This window comes from Chelonoidis abingdonii, chromosome 5 (genome assembly GCF_003597395.2).
Source record: "Chelonoidis abingdonii isolate Lonesome George chromosome 5, CheloAbing_2.0, whole genome shotgun sequence".
In the NCBI taxonomy this organism is placed as follows: Eukaryota; Metazoa; Chordata; order Testudines; family Testudinidae; genus Chelonoidis; species Chelonoidis abingdonii.
Window position 1 is genome coordinate 126023620 of NC_133773.1, and position 15506 is coordinate 126039125.

The 15506-nt window shown below is 41.0% G+C and overlaps 1 protein-coding gene across 4 annotated transcripts in view; it reads left to right on the forward strand.

The window, feature by feature from the left end:
• Positions 1–15506, forward strand: part of MFSD10 (major facilitator superfamily domain containing 10) — a 34698-nt gene that overhangs the window by 3078 nt on the left and 16114 nt on the right. For 3 of the 4 annotated variants that reach the window (XM_032781023.2, XM_075066630.1, XM_075066629.1), the window contains exons 2-8: positions 2362–2554; positions 4107–4203; positions 6324–6427; positions 7586–7744; positions 9340–9528; positions 12438–12546; positions 14264–14375. In XM_032781023.2, the coding sequence (XP_032636914.1) occupies positions 2362–2554; positions 4107–4203; positions 6324–6427; positions 7586–7744; positions 9340–9528; positions 12438–12546; positions 14264–14375 (963 nt within the window). Of the gene's footprint in view, positions 1–2361; positions 2555–4106; positions 4204–6323; positions 6428–7585; positions 7745–9339; positions 9529–12437; positions 12547–14263; positions 14376–15506 lie in introns of those variants that run through there. The other variant, XM_032781027.2, reaches the window with a different exon arrangement.

Genomic DNA, 15506 nt, shown 5'->3' on the forward strand with positions numbered 1-15506 from the left:
CAGGATCTTGGGAGGGAAGATTGTTATGTGAGTGTAGAGAAATTGTACTGCAGTGTTTTGACAACATCATGAATTAAAATATATATATTTTAAAAGGATATATTAATTTAACATTTTTTCTTGTTTAAAGTAAATATATGTTTTGTTTAAAAAATTAACCTGTTTTAAAATTAAATTTTAAATTGTGGCAGCCTATGGTAAGGCATAAACATACTATAATCCATTAAACTCATTAAAATAAAAATAATAAAATGCTGAATCAATGAGGCCTCCTAAAATTTTAAAGATGTTAAAAGGGGCTGCATTTTTACCTATGTACAGAATTAAGAGGAATATCTTTAACTTTACAGAATCAGAGGAAGCATATTTAATTTTTCAGGTCAACTCAGGCTTTATAAATGGGTCACAATGTCATGAACTGTATTAAATGTCTATGTTATTTTCAGCCTTTACAGTTGAATGAATGATGGTATTTGCATTTTCACAAATGTGAATATTTTCAATTTTTGTTGTGCAGAAAAGTTTCTGCCTTAATTGTCTTTGATTTCAATTTAGAGAATATTTAGAGAATATTTTCTTAATTTGGATCAGTTTAGTGAAAGTTGAAAACCTGATTGGGAGTTGAAAAAGCTGGAAAGCTTGTTTTCCTCTTCTAACCTATGAAGAAAACCAGATGGGAGAGGATGAGATCTATTAATTCTAATCTCTTGAAGGACATGCAGTCAGATATTCAAAGGTATCTAGGTGTCTAAAGATGCCAATAGGCATCTAATGCTTTGGTACTCTTGAAAATCCTAGTTGGGGCCTATCTGCATCTTTAGGCATCTAAATACCTTTTAAAAATTTGTCCATAGTTACCAGAAACAATCTGTTAATTCACTAACTTTAGTTAATACTATCTTTATTTAATAAATAATTTTAAATGCAAAACATGTTATGATACATTTTAATTTTGTATGTATTCAGCACATTTAAGCATGTGTAATTTAACTAATAAAAACAATTTTGAAATGCTGTTGTACATTTTTATTGAATCCCAATTTTCATCCAAATGCAGCTTGACACAAATCCCAAATAAAAAATTATCATCTAGTAAATAAGAAATGCATTAGTCACCATTTCTGAATATTAAAAAAGTAAAAATTAAAACTCTGAATAAATGTCAATATTAAGACTATGAATAAATGTAAGAGAAACTATATAATTGCTTAAATGAATGTATATAGATGCATGATATCTTCCTGGTTACCAAAAAGAAGTGCCATATTTAGTGTAAAGACTATATTTGTTTGCAGATTAACATATTTAAATAGTTATACCAACCAATGAGAATGAAACTTTCTTTGGGGAAATAACTAAAGTACAAATACAAAACAAGTTTAAAAACAGTTATTTAAATTAATATTTCATGCTTGCTGATGTAAAACACTTTAATTTAAATCACACCATCTTGTTTGACAAACTGCTAACTTTTTGTAATATATCACAGCCAGACATATAGACAGACTGTAAACTCATTAGGACATGGACAGCCTTCTGTGTTTGTATAGTAGCAAGCATAATGGGACCCCAACCCTGGCTGGGGTCCTCAGGTGCTCCCAGAATCAAATAATAAAAATATTTTGCTGATAGTTATGCTAGCAGTACGAGAAATTAAAATAAGATCCTCGTAAAGAGTCAGCTGCCTTACAGTTATGCCCCTCCTATGGTTTTGTATAGATTTAAAGACATATTAGTAATTTCAAATTGAACTTTGTTTTACAGTGTTTTTTGAGTTGCCATTGCTGAGCAAAACACCCTCCTTGAAGTGGTCAGCGAGTCACACTGTTGTAGGTGTTTATACAGCACTAATCACTGTAGTATCCACTGTAGACATAAACACTGTTAGATACCTACCTGAGGAGACAGTTCCATTCCATGATTATACTTTAATGCTGGATTGAAAACATTTTTACAAAATAAGTAAATCCAGAAAAATGGTTTGTATTTAAACGTGGAAGAGGAATAGTTAATAATATTATGACTTAGCACTTGTATCCTGTTAAGACACAGATTCATTTATCTGGGACTGACTGTACTGAGTGCTTGAAGTTTTCCTTTGAACAGTGGCTCTTGCCATCATGCCCACTTTTACCAGAACAAATGAGCTGAGTGACTAAGGTCCAGGAATTGTGAGGCTTGGGGCCTTTACCGTTTTGCAAAACAGCCCTCTCTCTAGTGAACCAGGATTCTAATCTAGCAATTGCTATACGGTTGCAGTGGGGGAAATGGAGTAAGAATGAGTCAGCAAGTTCTTCCCCTTTGGTAAAATAACCTCAGTGCCAGAAATGCTTCAGAGTGAGTGCTGTTATGTTGTTTCAGAAGTGCGACGCCTGACAACATGGCCATGAGAATGGGGGAAAGTAGCTGCCCCACCAAAGGCAAGTCAAAGGCCGAAGATGGCTCTGGTCGGGTGATCACCATTGTCTTCCTGGCACTCCTTGTAGACCTGCTGGGATTCACTCTTATTTTGCCACTCCTTCCTTCAATCCTTGAGTATTACAGCAAGAATGATGTAAGTAAGAACTAAACTGTACTTGCTGAAAATACAGTCTGGGCATGAGGTGATCTGAAGAATGGGATGCAGAGGGAGGGGGAATGTGAGGGGCGTCCATTCCCCTGATACAACTCAAAAACTACATGCAGAATAAAACCCACCCACAAGTCTGGAGTGTATTTAGATTGTTCTTATGGATTTGATTGATTTGTTTTGCTCCAGCTAGTAAGACTTTCTCACCTTTGCCACTGAGTCGGGGTCAGGTGTCTATGTTTGGGAAAATCCAGAGATTACTGAGTGGCTACTTCTTGTGATTGTCCTGAATTTGCCCTCCATCTTGCTGTTCTTTTACTTACATGGCTGTGGCTGCCTGGTCTCCAGTGATGAGAGGTTTCCTCTAATGCACACACACCCATGTCTCTTAATCTGCCCTGAGAACAACTTTATCCTTTTTCCCTCTATTGGGTAGCAATGCAAATTCTGGGAGAAACTGAGGCACACACAAGCCTCATAGAAATATTACAAAAAGTTCCCATTTTGTCACCAACATATTCCTCATGCAAGTAAAATGTGAGGAGTTTGGGCTGAGCTGGTGGTCTGGTGCTTTGAATAGCAAAGTGTAAACCTTAGGTCTCCTTCCTAGTCCCAGTCCATTGCTCCCTGAGTTCTAGGAGGTGGCAAGGAGACTGAGAGCCTTGTGTTGTTCATCAGCATCCCCCCTGGTTAATTGAGTAACTTTAATGAGGAGCTGTGAAGCTCTTCATAGCCCCTTCCTCTTGGGTAGGAGGCTGGTGTTGGAGACACATGGTTTCTAGGGTGAGTGTGCAACATGGAGGACAAACAGGGAGAGTCTCAGGACTCTAACAGGAATGTAGAAGACCTGGCTAGGATGATATGAGTTTGTAACTCAAATCATGGCTCTGTTATGTATAAAATCCAGACTTAGCAAATGTAGGAGTTAGTGCCTAGCTCTGTAGCATTTATTCACCATCTTCTGCTCTGTGTTCCGGTCATATGTTTCTGTAGGGCATGATGGGGCAAATTTCTACCCTTGGTGTATGGTTGCTGAGGACTCTACCTGCCATGGAACCAGCCTAGCTCTGCTGTGTAGGGAGGGGCTAGATGCTAAGAGCCAGCACGTGGGCTTTGCATCCCATTCGTGCTTCAGAACCCAGCACTAGTCTGTGGGAGTCTGTCTGTGCCACCATGGAAGAGATTTTGAAAGAGACAGGATAGGTCAAGGGGAGGGTAAATGTATCTGGGACTACACTGACCCATCAGGCATATACCCCATACATACACTTGGGGAAGGAAGTTGTTTCAAGTGGCGTCTTTGGGATACAAAGCAATGCTACATTTTTGCAAATAAAGTCAGAGCCTGCAAGAGAGAATTTGTTCCCTAAGTAGGGTGACCAGATGTCCCAATTTTATAGGGACAGTCCTGATTTTTGGTTTTTTTTTTCCAATAGGCACCTATTACCCCCCACGTCCTGTCTCAGTTTTTGACACTTGCTGTCTGGTCAGCCTATCCCTAAGTGCCTTTAACTATGACATATGACTCTCCTTGTAGGATGGTTTCTATCTATCATTGCAGCATGGCGTGGACTGGTTTGCTGCAGTGTTTGGGGTACCTCTGGAGAGGAAGTACAACACTGTCTTGTTTGGAGGTATGAATGAACCTGCATTCAGTGTCATTTTCAGGTTATCTTCTATGGTAATGTTTTTATTTATGAACAACTTTTAAACATATGGCACCATTATTAAATTGGGGCTTCAATACCACAGTAAAAGATGCCCTAGAAGTACCCAAGAGAAGCAGATTATAAATATTTGGTAAATGGTAGTGCTTACATGGAACTGATAGCTCTGACTCGTCAGGCAAGCAGTTCAGCCTATTCCTCAGTAATGCTTCCTAGGCCAGGCCTGCTGTGCTTTACTACTTTAGTGCTGAGCTTCTCGGGAATGGAGGCAGATCACCAGTGGGTGTCGAGTGACTAGAGGCTTACCATTTATACCTCAGCCAGCAGCCACACTGTGGTATCTATGGAAGGGGCGTGGCAACTGTTCTGCAGAGTGCAGTACCATGTGTTGCCACCAGGGCACTTGTGTTGTGACTGAGTCTTCTCCAGCTCCTCTGTGAGTCATTGCAGGCAGCAAAGCAGTGAATCAAAGCCTCTGAAAGGCTAATTCAGATTAATAGTGAGCAAGGGAAGGTAAGAGACCTGTGTGTTGGGCCAGGTGTGTAAACAAGCAAGTTCACATTCTTGGCATAGGTTGTGGTTTAAACTGTACCATCTGCATTACACTACCCTTCACTGGTGCTTCACACTTCATACATCCAAGACACATAAGTGAAAATTTCAGGATTGTGGCTGAGAATGGGGATAACTGTTTTCTCCTGCCTTCTTCCTCCCTTCCCTCTATGAGACAGAGGTAGTGAAGAAGGGGCATACTTGTAGGCACACCAATGATTTTGGGCACCAGCCACCACAGCAAATGAGTAGCTGATGTTGGCAGCCATCTGTGGTGACCGCTGCTTATCATTGCAAATGTAATCATCTCTTTGTTACTTCATCCTTCCATTCTCCATCCTGCTTGTACCCACCTGTTGTCTCTTGTGTCTTACTTGGACGGTAAATCTCATCAGGATAGGAACCAACTTTATGTTATATGTTTGCACAGCACTTAGCATAATGGATTTGAAGCTCAGTTGCTCCTTTAATGCTAATAATAATAATAATAATAATAATAATTAATGTCCATTCAAATAAGAAAGAATCTTGCTGCCTTCACTTGTGAGCTAAAGCTGTAAGTGAGTGTATGGCTTTTGTTTTGTTTTTTGTTTAATTTTTGTACTTTTTTTGTTGTTGAACAACCACAAAGAAATTATGCTCCCCCAGATACCCAAATACTTAAGGTTAAATCCTGACTCCTTTAAAGTCAAGAGGAGTTTTACAGTTTTACCATTCAGTGGTGCAAAATTTAACCCATGGCCTCTGTGTGCATTTTCAACCTTGATAGGTGGTCTAAGTAAGACATATAAGCCAGCTCTCTCCTTTAAAGAAAAAAAAAACTATGACAACAAAGCATTTTCTTGGCAGTTTGTCACAAAGGGATTGCAGATTAATGAGGGCACTGAGTTAGAGATGGCAGGAGAGGAGAGGAGCCAAAGATCACAGGGACAGAACGTAGATTTCAAGAAACCTCTTCAGATATGTAGACTCACTGCCATTTATTTGAGAGTATCACATACCCCGATGTGTCTCACTGCTGCCTTTGATACCAAGGGGAGAAAATACAAGCTAATTAAATGTGACTGATCCAAGTTCAGTTAATCAATAAACTACTTAAAAGAATTGTGTGTTACACTGACTGGCTGTTAAATCCTATATTATCCTCTCTCCATGAGCAGAAAGTGTTTGCAGTCAGAGTTAGCAAATATCACAGAATTTGCATTTTACTGACACACCCTGTCCTTCCCCCATAAGTCCCATCTTGTTCTGGTTTGTCTGCATTTCCCTTTCCCTTGAAAACCCAGTTAAATTCAGTTAAAAAACAACTTAGCCATATTATTTTGGGGCTCTTTGCATTCCAAGGAGATAACTGCCGTTCATGGCCACAGTCTGACATTATAATTGTGTATCTTTTTATATGTGTTTGAGTTGTTGTTGTTGTTTTTTTTTAAGGGCCACAGTGAAGTGATAGGCCTTAAACAATTATGCTGCCTTTGTGTTTAAAACTAAGGCAGCATGTCTAATGAGTAAGTCTAATGATCAATCTTTTCCAGGTCTGATTGGCTCCGTCTTTTCCATCCTGCAGTTTTTTTCCTCTCCGCTCACGGGCGCTGCATCTGACTGCTTGGGGAGAAGGCCGATCATGTTGTTGACAGTGGTATGTCTGGCAGCCTGACTAGAATCAGCATAAATCAAATGTACAGAGGGAGGCCAGTGTGTTTAGTGCACAGCACTAGTCCTGACCATTGCTGCCTCCCCTGGCCAAGTCACTTGATCAAGCATGGGGGTCTAACATTAGGTACTTAGGGCCAGATTTTAAAAGGTATTTAGGTGCCTAAAGGTGCAGATAGGCACCTAGTGGGATTTTCAGAAGTGCTTATTTGTATCTTTTAGGCAACTCAGTACCACTGACATTCTGACGTGTAAGATCACACCACCTGTACAGGTGCCTACATGTAGATTTAGGTGGTTGGCTTTAGGCACTCAGTCTGAAAATGTTGGATTTAATCTTTTTGTCCCTGAGTTCTGCATCTGTATAATAGGGATAATAATATTATGTACTCCAGCCCCTTGTAAACTACCTTGGGATCTTTGATTGGGAAGCACTTGACAGAAGTGCAACATATTTTTTATTTATTGTATTAATGAACATTCACCAAACAGTTTCTCTCTTTGGTAGTTGTTATGAGTTTAAATTTAGGGCTCTGATTATAGGTATAATACAGTGCAAGTATGAACATGCATAAGGGATCTTGGCAACAAATTACATACTCAACCCATCATCCAATAAAGTCTTTGCAGATTAATACATTAAGCATGTGTGGGTTCAATTATTATTCAGCAAAACTGAAGGCTAAAATTGACTTTCAAATCAGTGGATTTTTTCTCTTTTTTTGTCTTAGAATTTTTCTGGGTTGCAGATTTTATTTAAACATTTCAATTATATTGGGAACCATTTTGTGGCTGTCTTGTAAGCAAAATGGAGAAAATTGTACAAAGATGTTCTAAACATCTTTCAGTGCATTAACAGGATAGATTTTGCATCAGACAAACTTCCTCCTAACATAACGTACAATAGTGGGATTGTGTGAAATGATTACAGATGGACTCTCCTTATTGGATTTTTACTGTCTGACATTCAGTGTAGTCCATGTCTGGTGAAATGCCAGTTTATTCAAGAAAGCATTTGTTGTTTCATGATTAATGGAGCAGACATTTATTTTGCTTTTCAAACATTAGTCTCGCTAGAAAACGATCCTAAAATGATGCTGATTTTACTGTATCATGTAAGAAAAATTTCCTCTTCTCTCTGCAGGTGGGGTTGATAGCATCATATGCACTCTGGGCTATTTCTAGGAGTTTTGGTATTTTTCTTCTCTCCAGAGTCCTAGGTGGAATAAGTAAAGGGAATGTCAGCCTGTCTACTGCTATAATTGCTGACCTGCACTCTCCAAAAGCTAGGAGCAAGGGCATGGTGAGTTACAAATGCTGGCAACAATAATATCAAGTGCTGATACAGTTCTTTTCATTTTCAAAGCGCTTTCCACACAATAATCCTCACTATACTCAGGGCCGGCGCATGCATTTAGGTGGCTTAGGCAATCGTCTAGGGCGCCAGCATTATTAGGGGGCGGCATTTTGCCGGACGGGGTGGCAGGCGGCTCTGGTGGAGCTGCCGCAGTCGTGCCTGCGGAGGGTCCACTGGTCCGTGGCTCCGATGGAGCTGCCGTAGTCGTGCCTGCGGATGGTCAGCTGCTTGCGCGGCTGCAGTCGACCTCCCGCAGGCACGACTGCGACAGCTCCACCGGAGCTGCGGGAGCAGCCGACCATCCGCAGGCAGGACTGCGGAGCCAGAGGACAAGCGTGCGGGGCGGCGAAATGGCCGTGCGCCTAGGACGCTCAAACCCCTAGCGCCGGTCCTGACTATAGTCCTGTGTGGTAGGTAAGCCAGTAGTACTATTCTTATTTTACAGATTGCAAATTTGAGGCAGAAAGAGTAAGAGGCTGTTCTCAGGCCCAAGCGGGATTCAGTTGCAAACAGGGTTAGAACTTTGGCTGTCCTGTTTCAGTCCTGTACTCAGACAGCAAGTGGTCAGGCCCTAGACTGATTTTTTTTAATGTCTCCTCTTAAAGACACTGGACTAAATTCTGTGCTAAGTTCCATTGAAGCCAGTGTGTGCACAGGGTATAAATCGGCACAGTATTTAGCCTCCTTCCTCCAGCATTATAGCCCTGTTCTGGTGCACTGTTTTAATGCTGAACTGGAGGGAAGACAGCTACCTAATGAGTCACCTTTACTATTTCCTGCACCATCATAGGTTTTTCTTAGACTCCACCAATCCTAATTCTGCCCTAGCCAACCCTGCTCACCTTTATCTAACTTGCATTGATAGGGCAGTAGCTAGGAATTGCAAAAGAACCATGAGGGATGAGAAACAACATCATTGCCACCAAGGTGGTACACATGATGCACTGACAGCATCCTACACTGAGCAGCTTTACAATCTAAAAACACATCCCGGGGCTTTATGATTTTAGACCCGCTTTGGGTGAATAAATCCTGAACTGAATGAGCACACGTTTCACCTTCTCCCCTCCCCTCCCTGGCCATTTTTTTCTCCACTTTCTTTATTTCAAAGGAGTAGTGGAAATTATTTCTGGGTGCCCCTTTACCATGCTGAAAAGTGTCATGGCCACTTATTGAATGGTAGTGCATTTTATTTTCTGCCCAGTCATGAAAGCTTCAGCTCTGTTGCAGTTATCTCTGCCTTGCCATTCATTGCTGTTTGCCACACACTTGCCCCTTCGCTCGAGGTGGATGTGGATTTTTTTTTTTGGCATGGATGTTTAGCAAGAGATAGAATAGCTTTAGAGCTGACTCTCTGAATTGGATCAAAAGGTGTTTAATTCCATTACCTGCATAATTGATCACGTTTGATGTTGTGTTAGCATTTGACACAACAATGTAGCTTCTATCAGAGTATGACCAACCTAACAGTTATCAAGTTTTACCAAAGGGGAAAAAAAAAATTCTTAGTCATGAACTTCTAGTTTACTGTATCTCAACAGGCAATGATTGGTGTTGCTTTCTCACTTGGATTTACCGTGGGTCCTATGATTGGAGCTTACCTTGCCATGGAAACAGGAAAAGGAGAAGTCTTCTATCTTCGGTCAGCTTTGCTTGCACTCATGTTTGCTGTTGCTGACTTAATTTTCATCTTCTTCCTGCTTCCGGAGACACTCCCCAAAGAAAAACGGGTAAAATATGCTGAGAGTGGCTCTGAAAATCCATATTTCCTATAGGCAAGGGCAGGACTTGAAAATTATTGACACAGTAGAAATGTATGGGGAGGGACAAACTCTCCAGAACCTGATGGCTAGGGATTTGGTTCAGTCCTTAGACCAGAAGTTAAACCCACCAAAATTGGTGATGACAGAAAGTAGCAATTGTGATTAGCAGTCATGTCCTAGGTACTGCAGTGCATCAAAAATGCTTAGATAGTTACCATTGAATTTCTGTTGGGTTTGCTAAACTTCAGATTCTTCAGCAACTGATGGGGCCACTAGACAAGCCCAAGAATACTGTGTCACCCTGAGCTGGCCCAATCTAATTTGAGAATTTCAGACAACAATATTCTAACTCAATCATGAAAATACAGTGAAATTTGTTTAAAACATGATTTCTCGCATTAGTCAAAGCAGGCCATAAATTGGTTGTTTAGTCTAAACTAATCCGGATTCAGCTGTCAGTAACAGTCTGGGAATCTTTTTCGAATTGTCTGTCAATATTCATAATGTCCTCATCATTGTAGTGCCTAAGCTCTGTATGAGATTAAAAATACCATGAATGCTCTACTTGGAGCAGGTAGGATGAAGATTTCTGTGTCTCACTCAGATGAACAAGAACTCCAGCTTTGAGTGCATTGTTAATTCTCCATTATTGCTGTGCCAACATCTGATAGACACTGGATCAAATTGTCAAAAGCACATAAATCCCATTTTCAGAAGTGATTTAGGGGCCTGAGTTCTGTAAAGTCTTATTGCAAGTTAGAAGTTTAAGGACCCAGTGTTTGGTTAAAGGGAATTAGGAGCCTAAAGGGGAGTTAGACATCTAGGTGTTTATGAAAATCCCACTATGTGTCTGTCTGTGTCTTTAGACACCTAAATACCTTCTGAAGATCTTCCCCCCCAAGTGCCTAAACCATTTCTAAAATGAGTCTTAGGCTTTCAAAAAACAATACCTTACTCTGTGGTATAGGTATAGTACTTTTGAAAATTTTACCCAGACTTAGTAATTAGTAATTCCTGCCTCATTTTTTGGCCCAGAAGAGGATTATTATAACTGGCAAGATGAGAAGTCAGCACTTATGGTCCCAGTTGTGTCCCAAATTTTTGGGTGCCCTAAGCAGCCGCGTATACCTGAGGACGGCCCTGAAACAGGTTCCTCTTTAAGCCCCTGGAGACAGAAACTTGTAGCATTGGACCAAATTCAGCCCTGGGTGTAAGTAGGTAAAACGCCATTGATTTTAGGGATTGCAGCAGGTCTTGATCAGTGTCATTGTCTCTGTCCCTCCCTCTAAGCAGCTCCCAGCCCTTTTAACATACCCTCCATTTACAAGGCACTTGTGGAATGGAGAACCCTCTGTCTCTATATTTGGGCATTTAGAATAGCACAGGGAAGTTTGCCTGTGCTATTCCAGACATGGCAAAAACTTTAGACCTTCCGTAAGTGATGCCAGCAGGGTGTGTCATGTGCAATGGCTGTTCCTTTATTCCCCCACTATGATTTTTTTTTATGGCTCTTTCATACATCATGTGGTCTGAAGTCCTAGCTAAGGACTTTGATGCTTTTTTCCTGTGTACTTTTGAAAAATCAGACTATTCCTTTTGTATGTTTATGGCAGTCTGTTAGGGCTATGGATGCTCTTTGTAGACAGAGATGGTGTGAGAGTTCATTAGCTCAGGTCTGGACAGGGCTTTGAAGATATAAAGTGCGTCCATATTATTATGCAGGGCTCTTCAATCCACTTTGTGGCTGCCTGTGCCTGCCTCATGAAATTTTGATTTAGTCCTGCCTTAATGTCTTAAAGAAACCACTCCATTTAGCAATGGTGATTTCACATATTTAATAGTTTTCTCTAATTCTCCCCACTTTGATTTTTAAATCCAAATCCTTTGATGGTGAGACAGTAATTGACTCCACAGAACAATCTATTGTGGGATCACAGAAGGCTGTGGCTAAGGTGAGGCATAAGCAGCAAGGGTAGATGAAGTCTTAAAAAGCAGAGATTCCCCTCAGTGAAAAATTAGCTGATAAAAAATACAGACCATATTAGCACAATGTTTCTAGAAAGGATTTTTTTCCCCTCCTGGTTTCCCAGTAGGTGTCAGTGGCTGGTTAAAAGGGCTGTAAATGCAAACAATAAAGCAGTCACTTATACGCTACACCTTGGGTTGTTTGTGTGATACAGTTCATGTATCCGATTGCACATGTTGCATGTATTTCAATAGCCCTAGGAGACCTGATCTTCGGGGCTTCTAGGTGCTAGTGTAATACAAACGAATAATAATATATGCCTTATAAATATGTAAGGCCAGTGGAGCCCCTCTGGACAACAGGGAAGTGAAGATTGGTGAATGGAACAGAGGCAAACTTGTCCATTCTTAATCACAAAACTAACAGGTAAAGTAAAAGAGGAGAAATGCTGTTATCTGCTGGTTATTTTTCTTTGGCCCCTGACATGTATCCTGGCTTCAGGGTGAAATGGGTGTAAGTTAATCAATAGCCAAAATCAGTCTAGAGGTGCTTGGGTTAAAATTGTGCACACCAACCCCTTGTTTGTATGTGTGTATCTGGTAGACATGCCATTAGCTGATTGCAGAGTTTGTGTATGCACCTGTGTATGGAGAACATTTGCTCATGCGGCCTATGCTGTCAAGTCTGGTTAGAGGTAAAACCTTGTATTCTGTTCTCTGTGAAAAGTTTGAGTATTTTTTGTTTTTTTGGTTTTTGTTAGAAATGTTCCACCTTTTGGCTACCAAGGGCCAGTTTTGAAGCACATTTACATGCATTCAGAACATTAGGATTGTTTGCAGTGGGTTGTGCAAACCTAATTCACCCTGCTCCAGTTCATACAAGTTAGCCACAGTTGTCTCTCTCTTCTTAGGTATCCTCCATGATGTGTGGATTTCAGGCAGGGAGTGACTTGCTTAGTCCGCTGGCTTTGTTTCAGTTCTCTGCAGTCACCAGAGGAAAGGACTCACCTTCGAGGGAGAGTAAGTGCTGCTTGTTTTTTCACATTATGTCATACGTGTTCCCTTGATGTGGCAATGATTTCTAAATACACTTTTTCTCCCTTTATTTTGACAATTTCAGAAGCAACTCCCCCCCCCCCCCCCCGATCTTTCAGACCCACGTTAACTATTTAAAAAATGGGAGTTGCAAGCTGCACTGGGTGTTGACCAGGGCTTTGTTATCTCCAAGGAATGGCTTTGAGGTTTTATGTCAGGGGTTTGGAGCCACTCTCCTTTCCATCGTTCCTTCTCTGTTCTGCGTGGGCAGTAGCTGCAGCTGTAGGTACATCACAGCAAATTAACTGACCTAAAGAGACAGAGCAAGCCGTGAGTTGGGTAACCTTGATTCCACAGTGCCAGGCTGGAAACCAGGAATGCCAGATCCTGAGGCATAAGTGCAGACTCAGTTGGCCTTGGAGCACCCATCGGAAAAAAATAGTGGGTGCTCAGCACCCACCAGCCACCGCTCTTCAGCCATACTGCCAAACAGCTATTTGGCAGCTCAGAGAGGGGGCTGGGAGAGAGCGGTGGGCAGAGGCCTCAGGGATGGGGTAGAGCAGGGGCAGGGAGGGGGTGTGGCAAGGGCAGGAAGAGGCAGGTGAGGGCAAGGCCTTGGGGGGAAGAGGCAGAGTAGGGGTGGAGTGTCCCTAGGAAAAAGCTAGAAGACAGCACTTATGTCCTGAGGCATTTTTCTCTAACTTCAGATGGAATTTTGATTTCAAACTTCCCCTCTCAAAGTTTGAGGATGTTCAGACACAGGGCTTTGGCTGGGCCTTTCTCTCAGTAAAGGTGTTTGGAATTTGCCGGTCATACCAGTGAGTTAATCTGTCCTTCCAACTACTGTTATGGTGCAAAGGAATATTATTAGACACGTGAAACACATCTTATTCTTAACTGTGCAGCATAAAACCATATAAACCATCTCCATCTGCTTCTGTAAAGCACAGGACACTTTCTTTTTCAAGGCCAGTTACAAACCACCTACACTCTATAATTGACCACTTCCACTAATGCTTGAGAGAGAGACCAACAACATTAGCATCCATATTGGTCCTATAAAACAAAGGTATTAAATTAAAGAAACCTGAGGGCTAAATGTTGGGGGTAGTGGAGGTAGAGTCTTTACCCATTGGCTTCCTTCCGGTAGGAAGAGAACCTTAATGATATGACTGAGTGTTCACTTCCTTGGAAGTTATTGCTCTTATTTTTCACTCTAATCCCTAAGGGCTGATCTACACTACCACTTAAATTGATGTAATTTATATGTTGCTCAGGGGTGTGAAAACAACACCCCCATGAGCAATGTAAGTTACATTGACTTAAAGCGGTGTCCACACAGTGCGATGTCGGTGGGAGGTGCTCTCCTGCTGACATAACTTCTGCCTCGTGCAGAGGTGGCGTAATTATGTCGATGGGGGAGCACTTTCTCATTGGCATAGCGCGTCTTCACCAGACATGCTACAGCAGTGCAGCTGCACTGATATAGCACGGTACTGTAGACTTGCCCTTATACTCTAGTCACAGAAATGGGGCCAGAGTCTAATCTGTGGTGTGTGGCATGTGGATATTTAATATGAGCATCGGAAATAAGTCCCTGACCTTTTTTATTTAAGTGGTACTGAATGTTGCTTTTGTTATCTTTTTTTTAAAATGGTACTTATGGTGTAGTGTCTCTTTCTCTCGCTTTTTTTTTATTTAGACCTTCAGAATCTCAAGGTCCTGGGCCTAGTTTATTTCCTTTATCTCTTCCTGTTTTCTGGTCTTGAATACACATTGAGTTTTCTCACCCATCAGCGATTCCAGTTCAACAGGTACAGTGTGCTTAGAAGAGATGTGCTGTGTACTCTCTAGTGTTTCTTTGTTCATTGTTTTCTCAAGAGACCCTCTTAGGGCTTGTAATTTTCAAGGGTGCCTTTTAATGATCGGCGTTAACATGCTAGAAGACTTCATTCTGTTACAAATGGATTTCTAATGCTCCAAGTTTTCTCTTTATAAGCCAGGAAGAATAACTGAAATACAGACACATCTATAAGGAAAGCAAATACTCTGAAATTATAATTAAAAATGTAAAGAAAAATTGATGTGCAGAGATGGAATCAAAACAAATGGAAAATGTATACTGAATTTGTGCTTAACTGACCTGGCTGTATTGATTCATGTAAAGCTACCCAAAGAGCTTTTCTGTGTCAGCATGTATCTTGAGGCTTAAATAAAGCAGAATAGATATAGGGTTTAGCTATGTGATTGTATTTGCTCAGCAGAATTCTGTGTTATATACAGTCTGCAAATCCTTATGTAATGCAACTTCTGGTTGGCTGAATTCCTTTAATCAAACCCTGTTGTACTCTTTCATATTATTATTCTCTTCTTGAAAGCAGTTTAATTGCTGGCTTGTAGAGAGAGTCCCAGCTTGAGCCCAGATCTTGTAGAATTTATTCCTGTGAGTAGTCTTTGTCCCTGGTTGGTTTTGTTTCTGGATATTCTTTCTATTCCTGTCTTTCTCTCATCATCATCATATGATTTACAAAGATCTTTGTATGTCACTGGAAGCCTTTTCCTTTGTGATAATCCTGCTGCTTCTGCACAATTCATTCATTGATATAATAACTATCCGCTGTTTGGATATGTCACTCTTATGACCATGATCATGACTGTGTTAGGACATCCTTGAATGAACTGGGGAGGAGGACAAGCTAGGTATCTAGGTAAGAGTTGATACAATCCAAATTCTTTGGTAGCCAATAGTGATGAGAGAGGACCAGCCCAGGAATTCTGTTTTGCCCAAACTTGTATCTTTTTAATTTAAAATTTGTCAGTGGTTTATTAAAGATGCTGTATTTTCTAGAGAGGAGGAACAGCATGGGCAATGGCAGTACAAGCTTCCCCATCAATGTACCGTTACCCTCACCTCAAGGGGCCACTGCCAGGGTTAATTGTTCAGT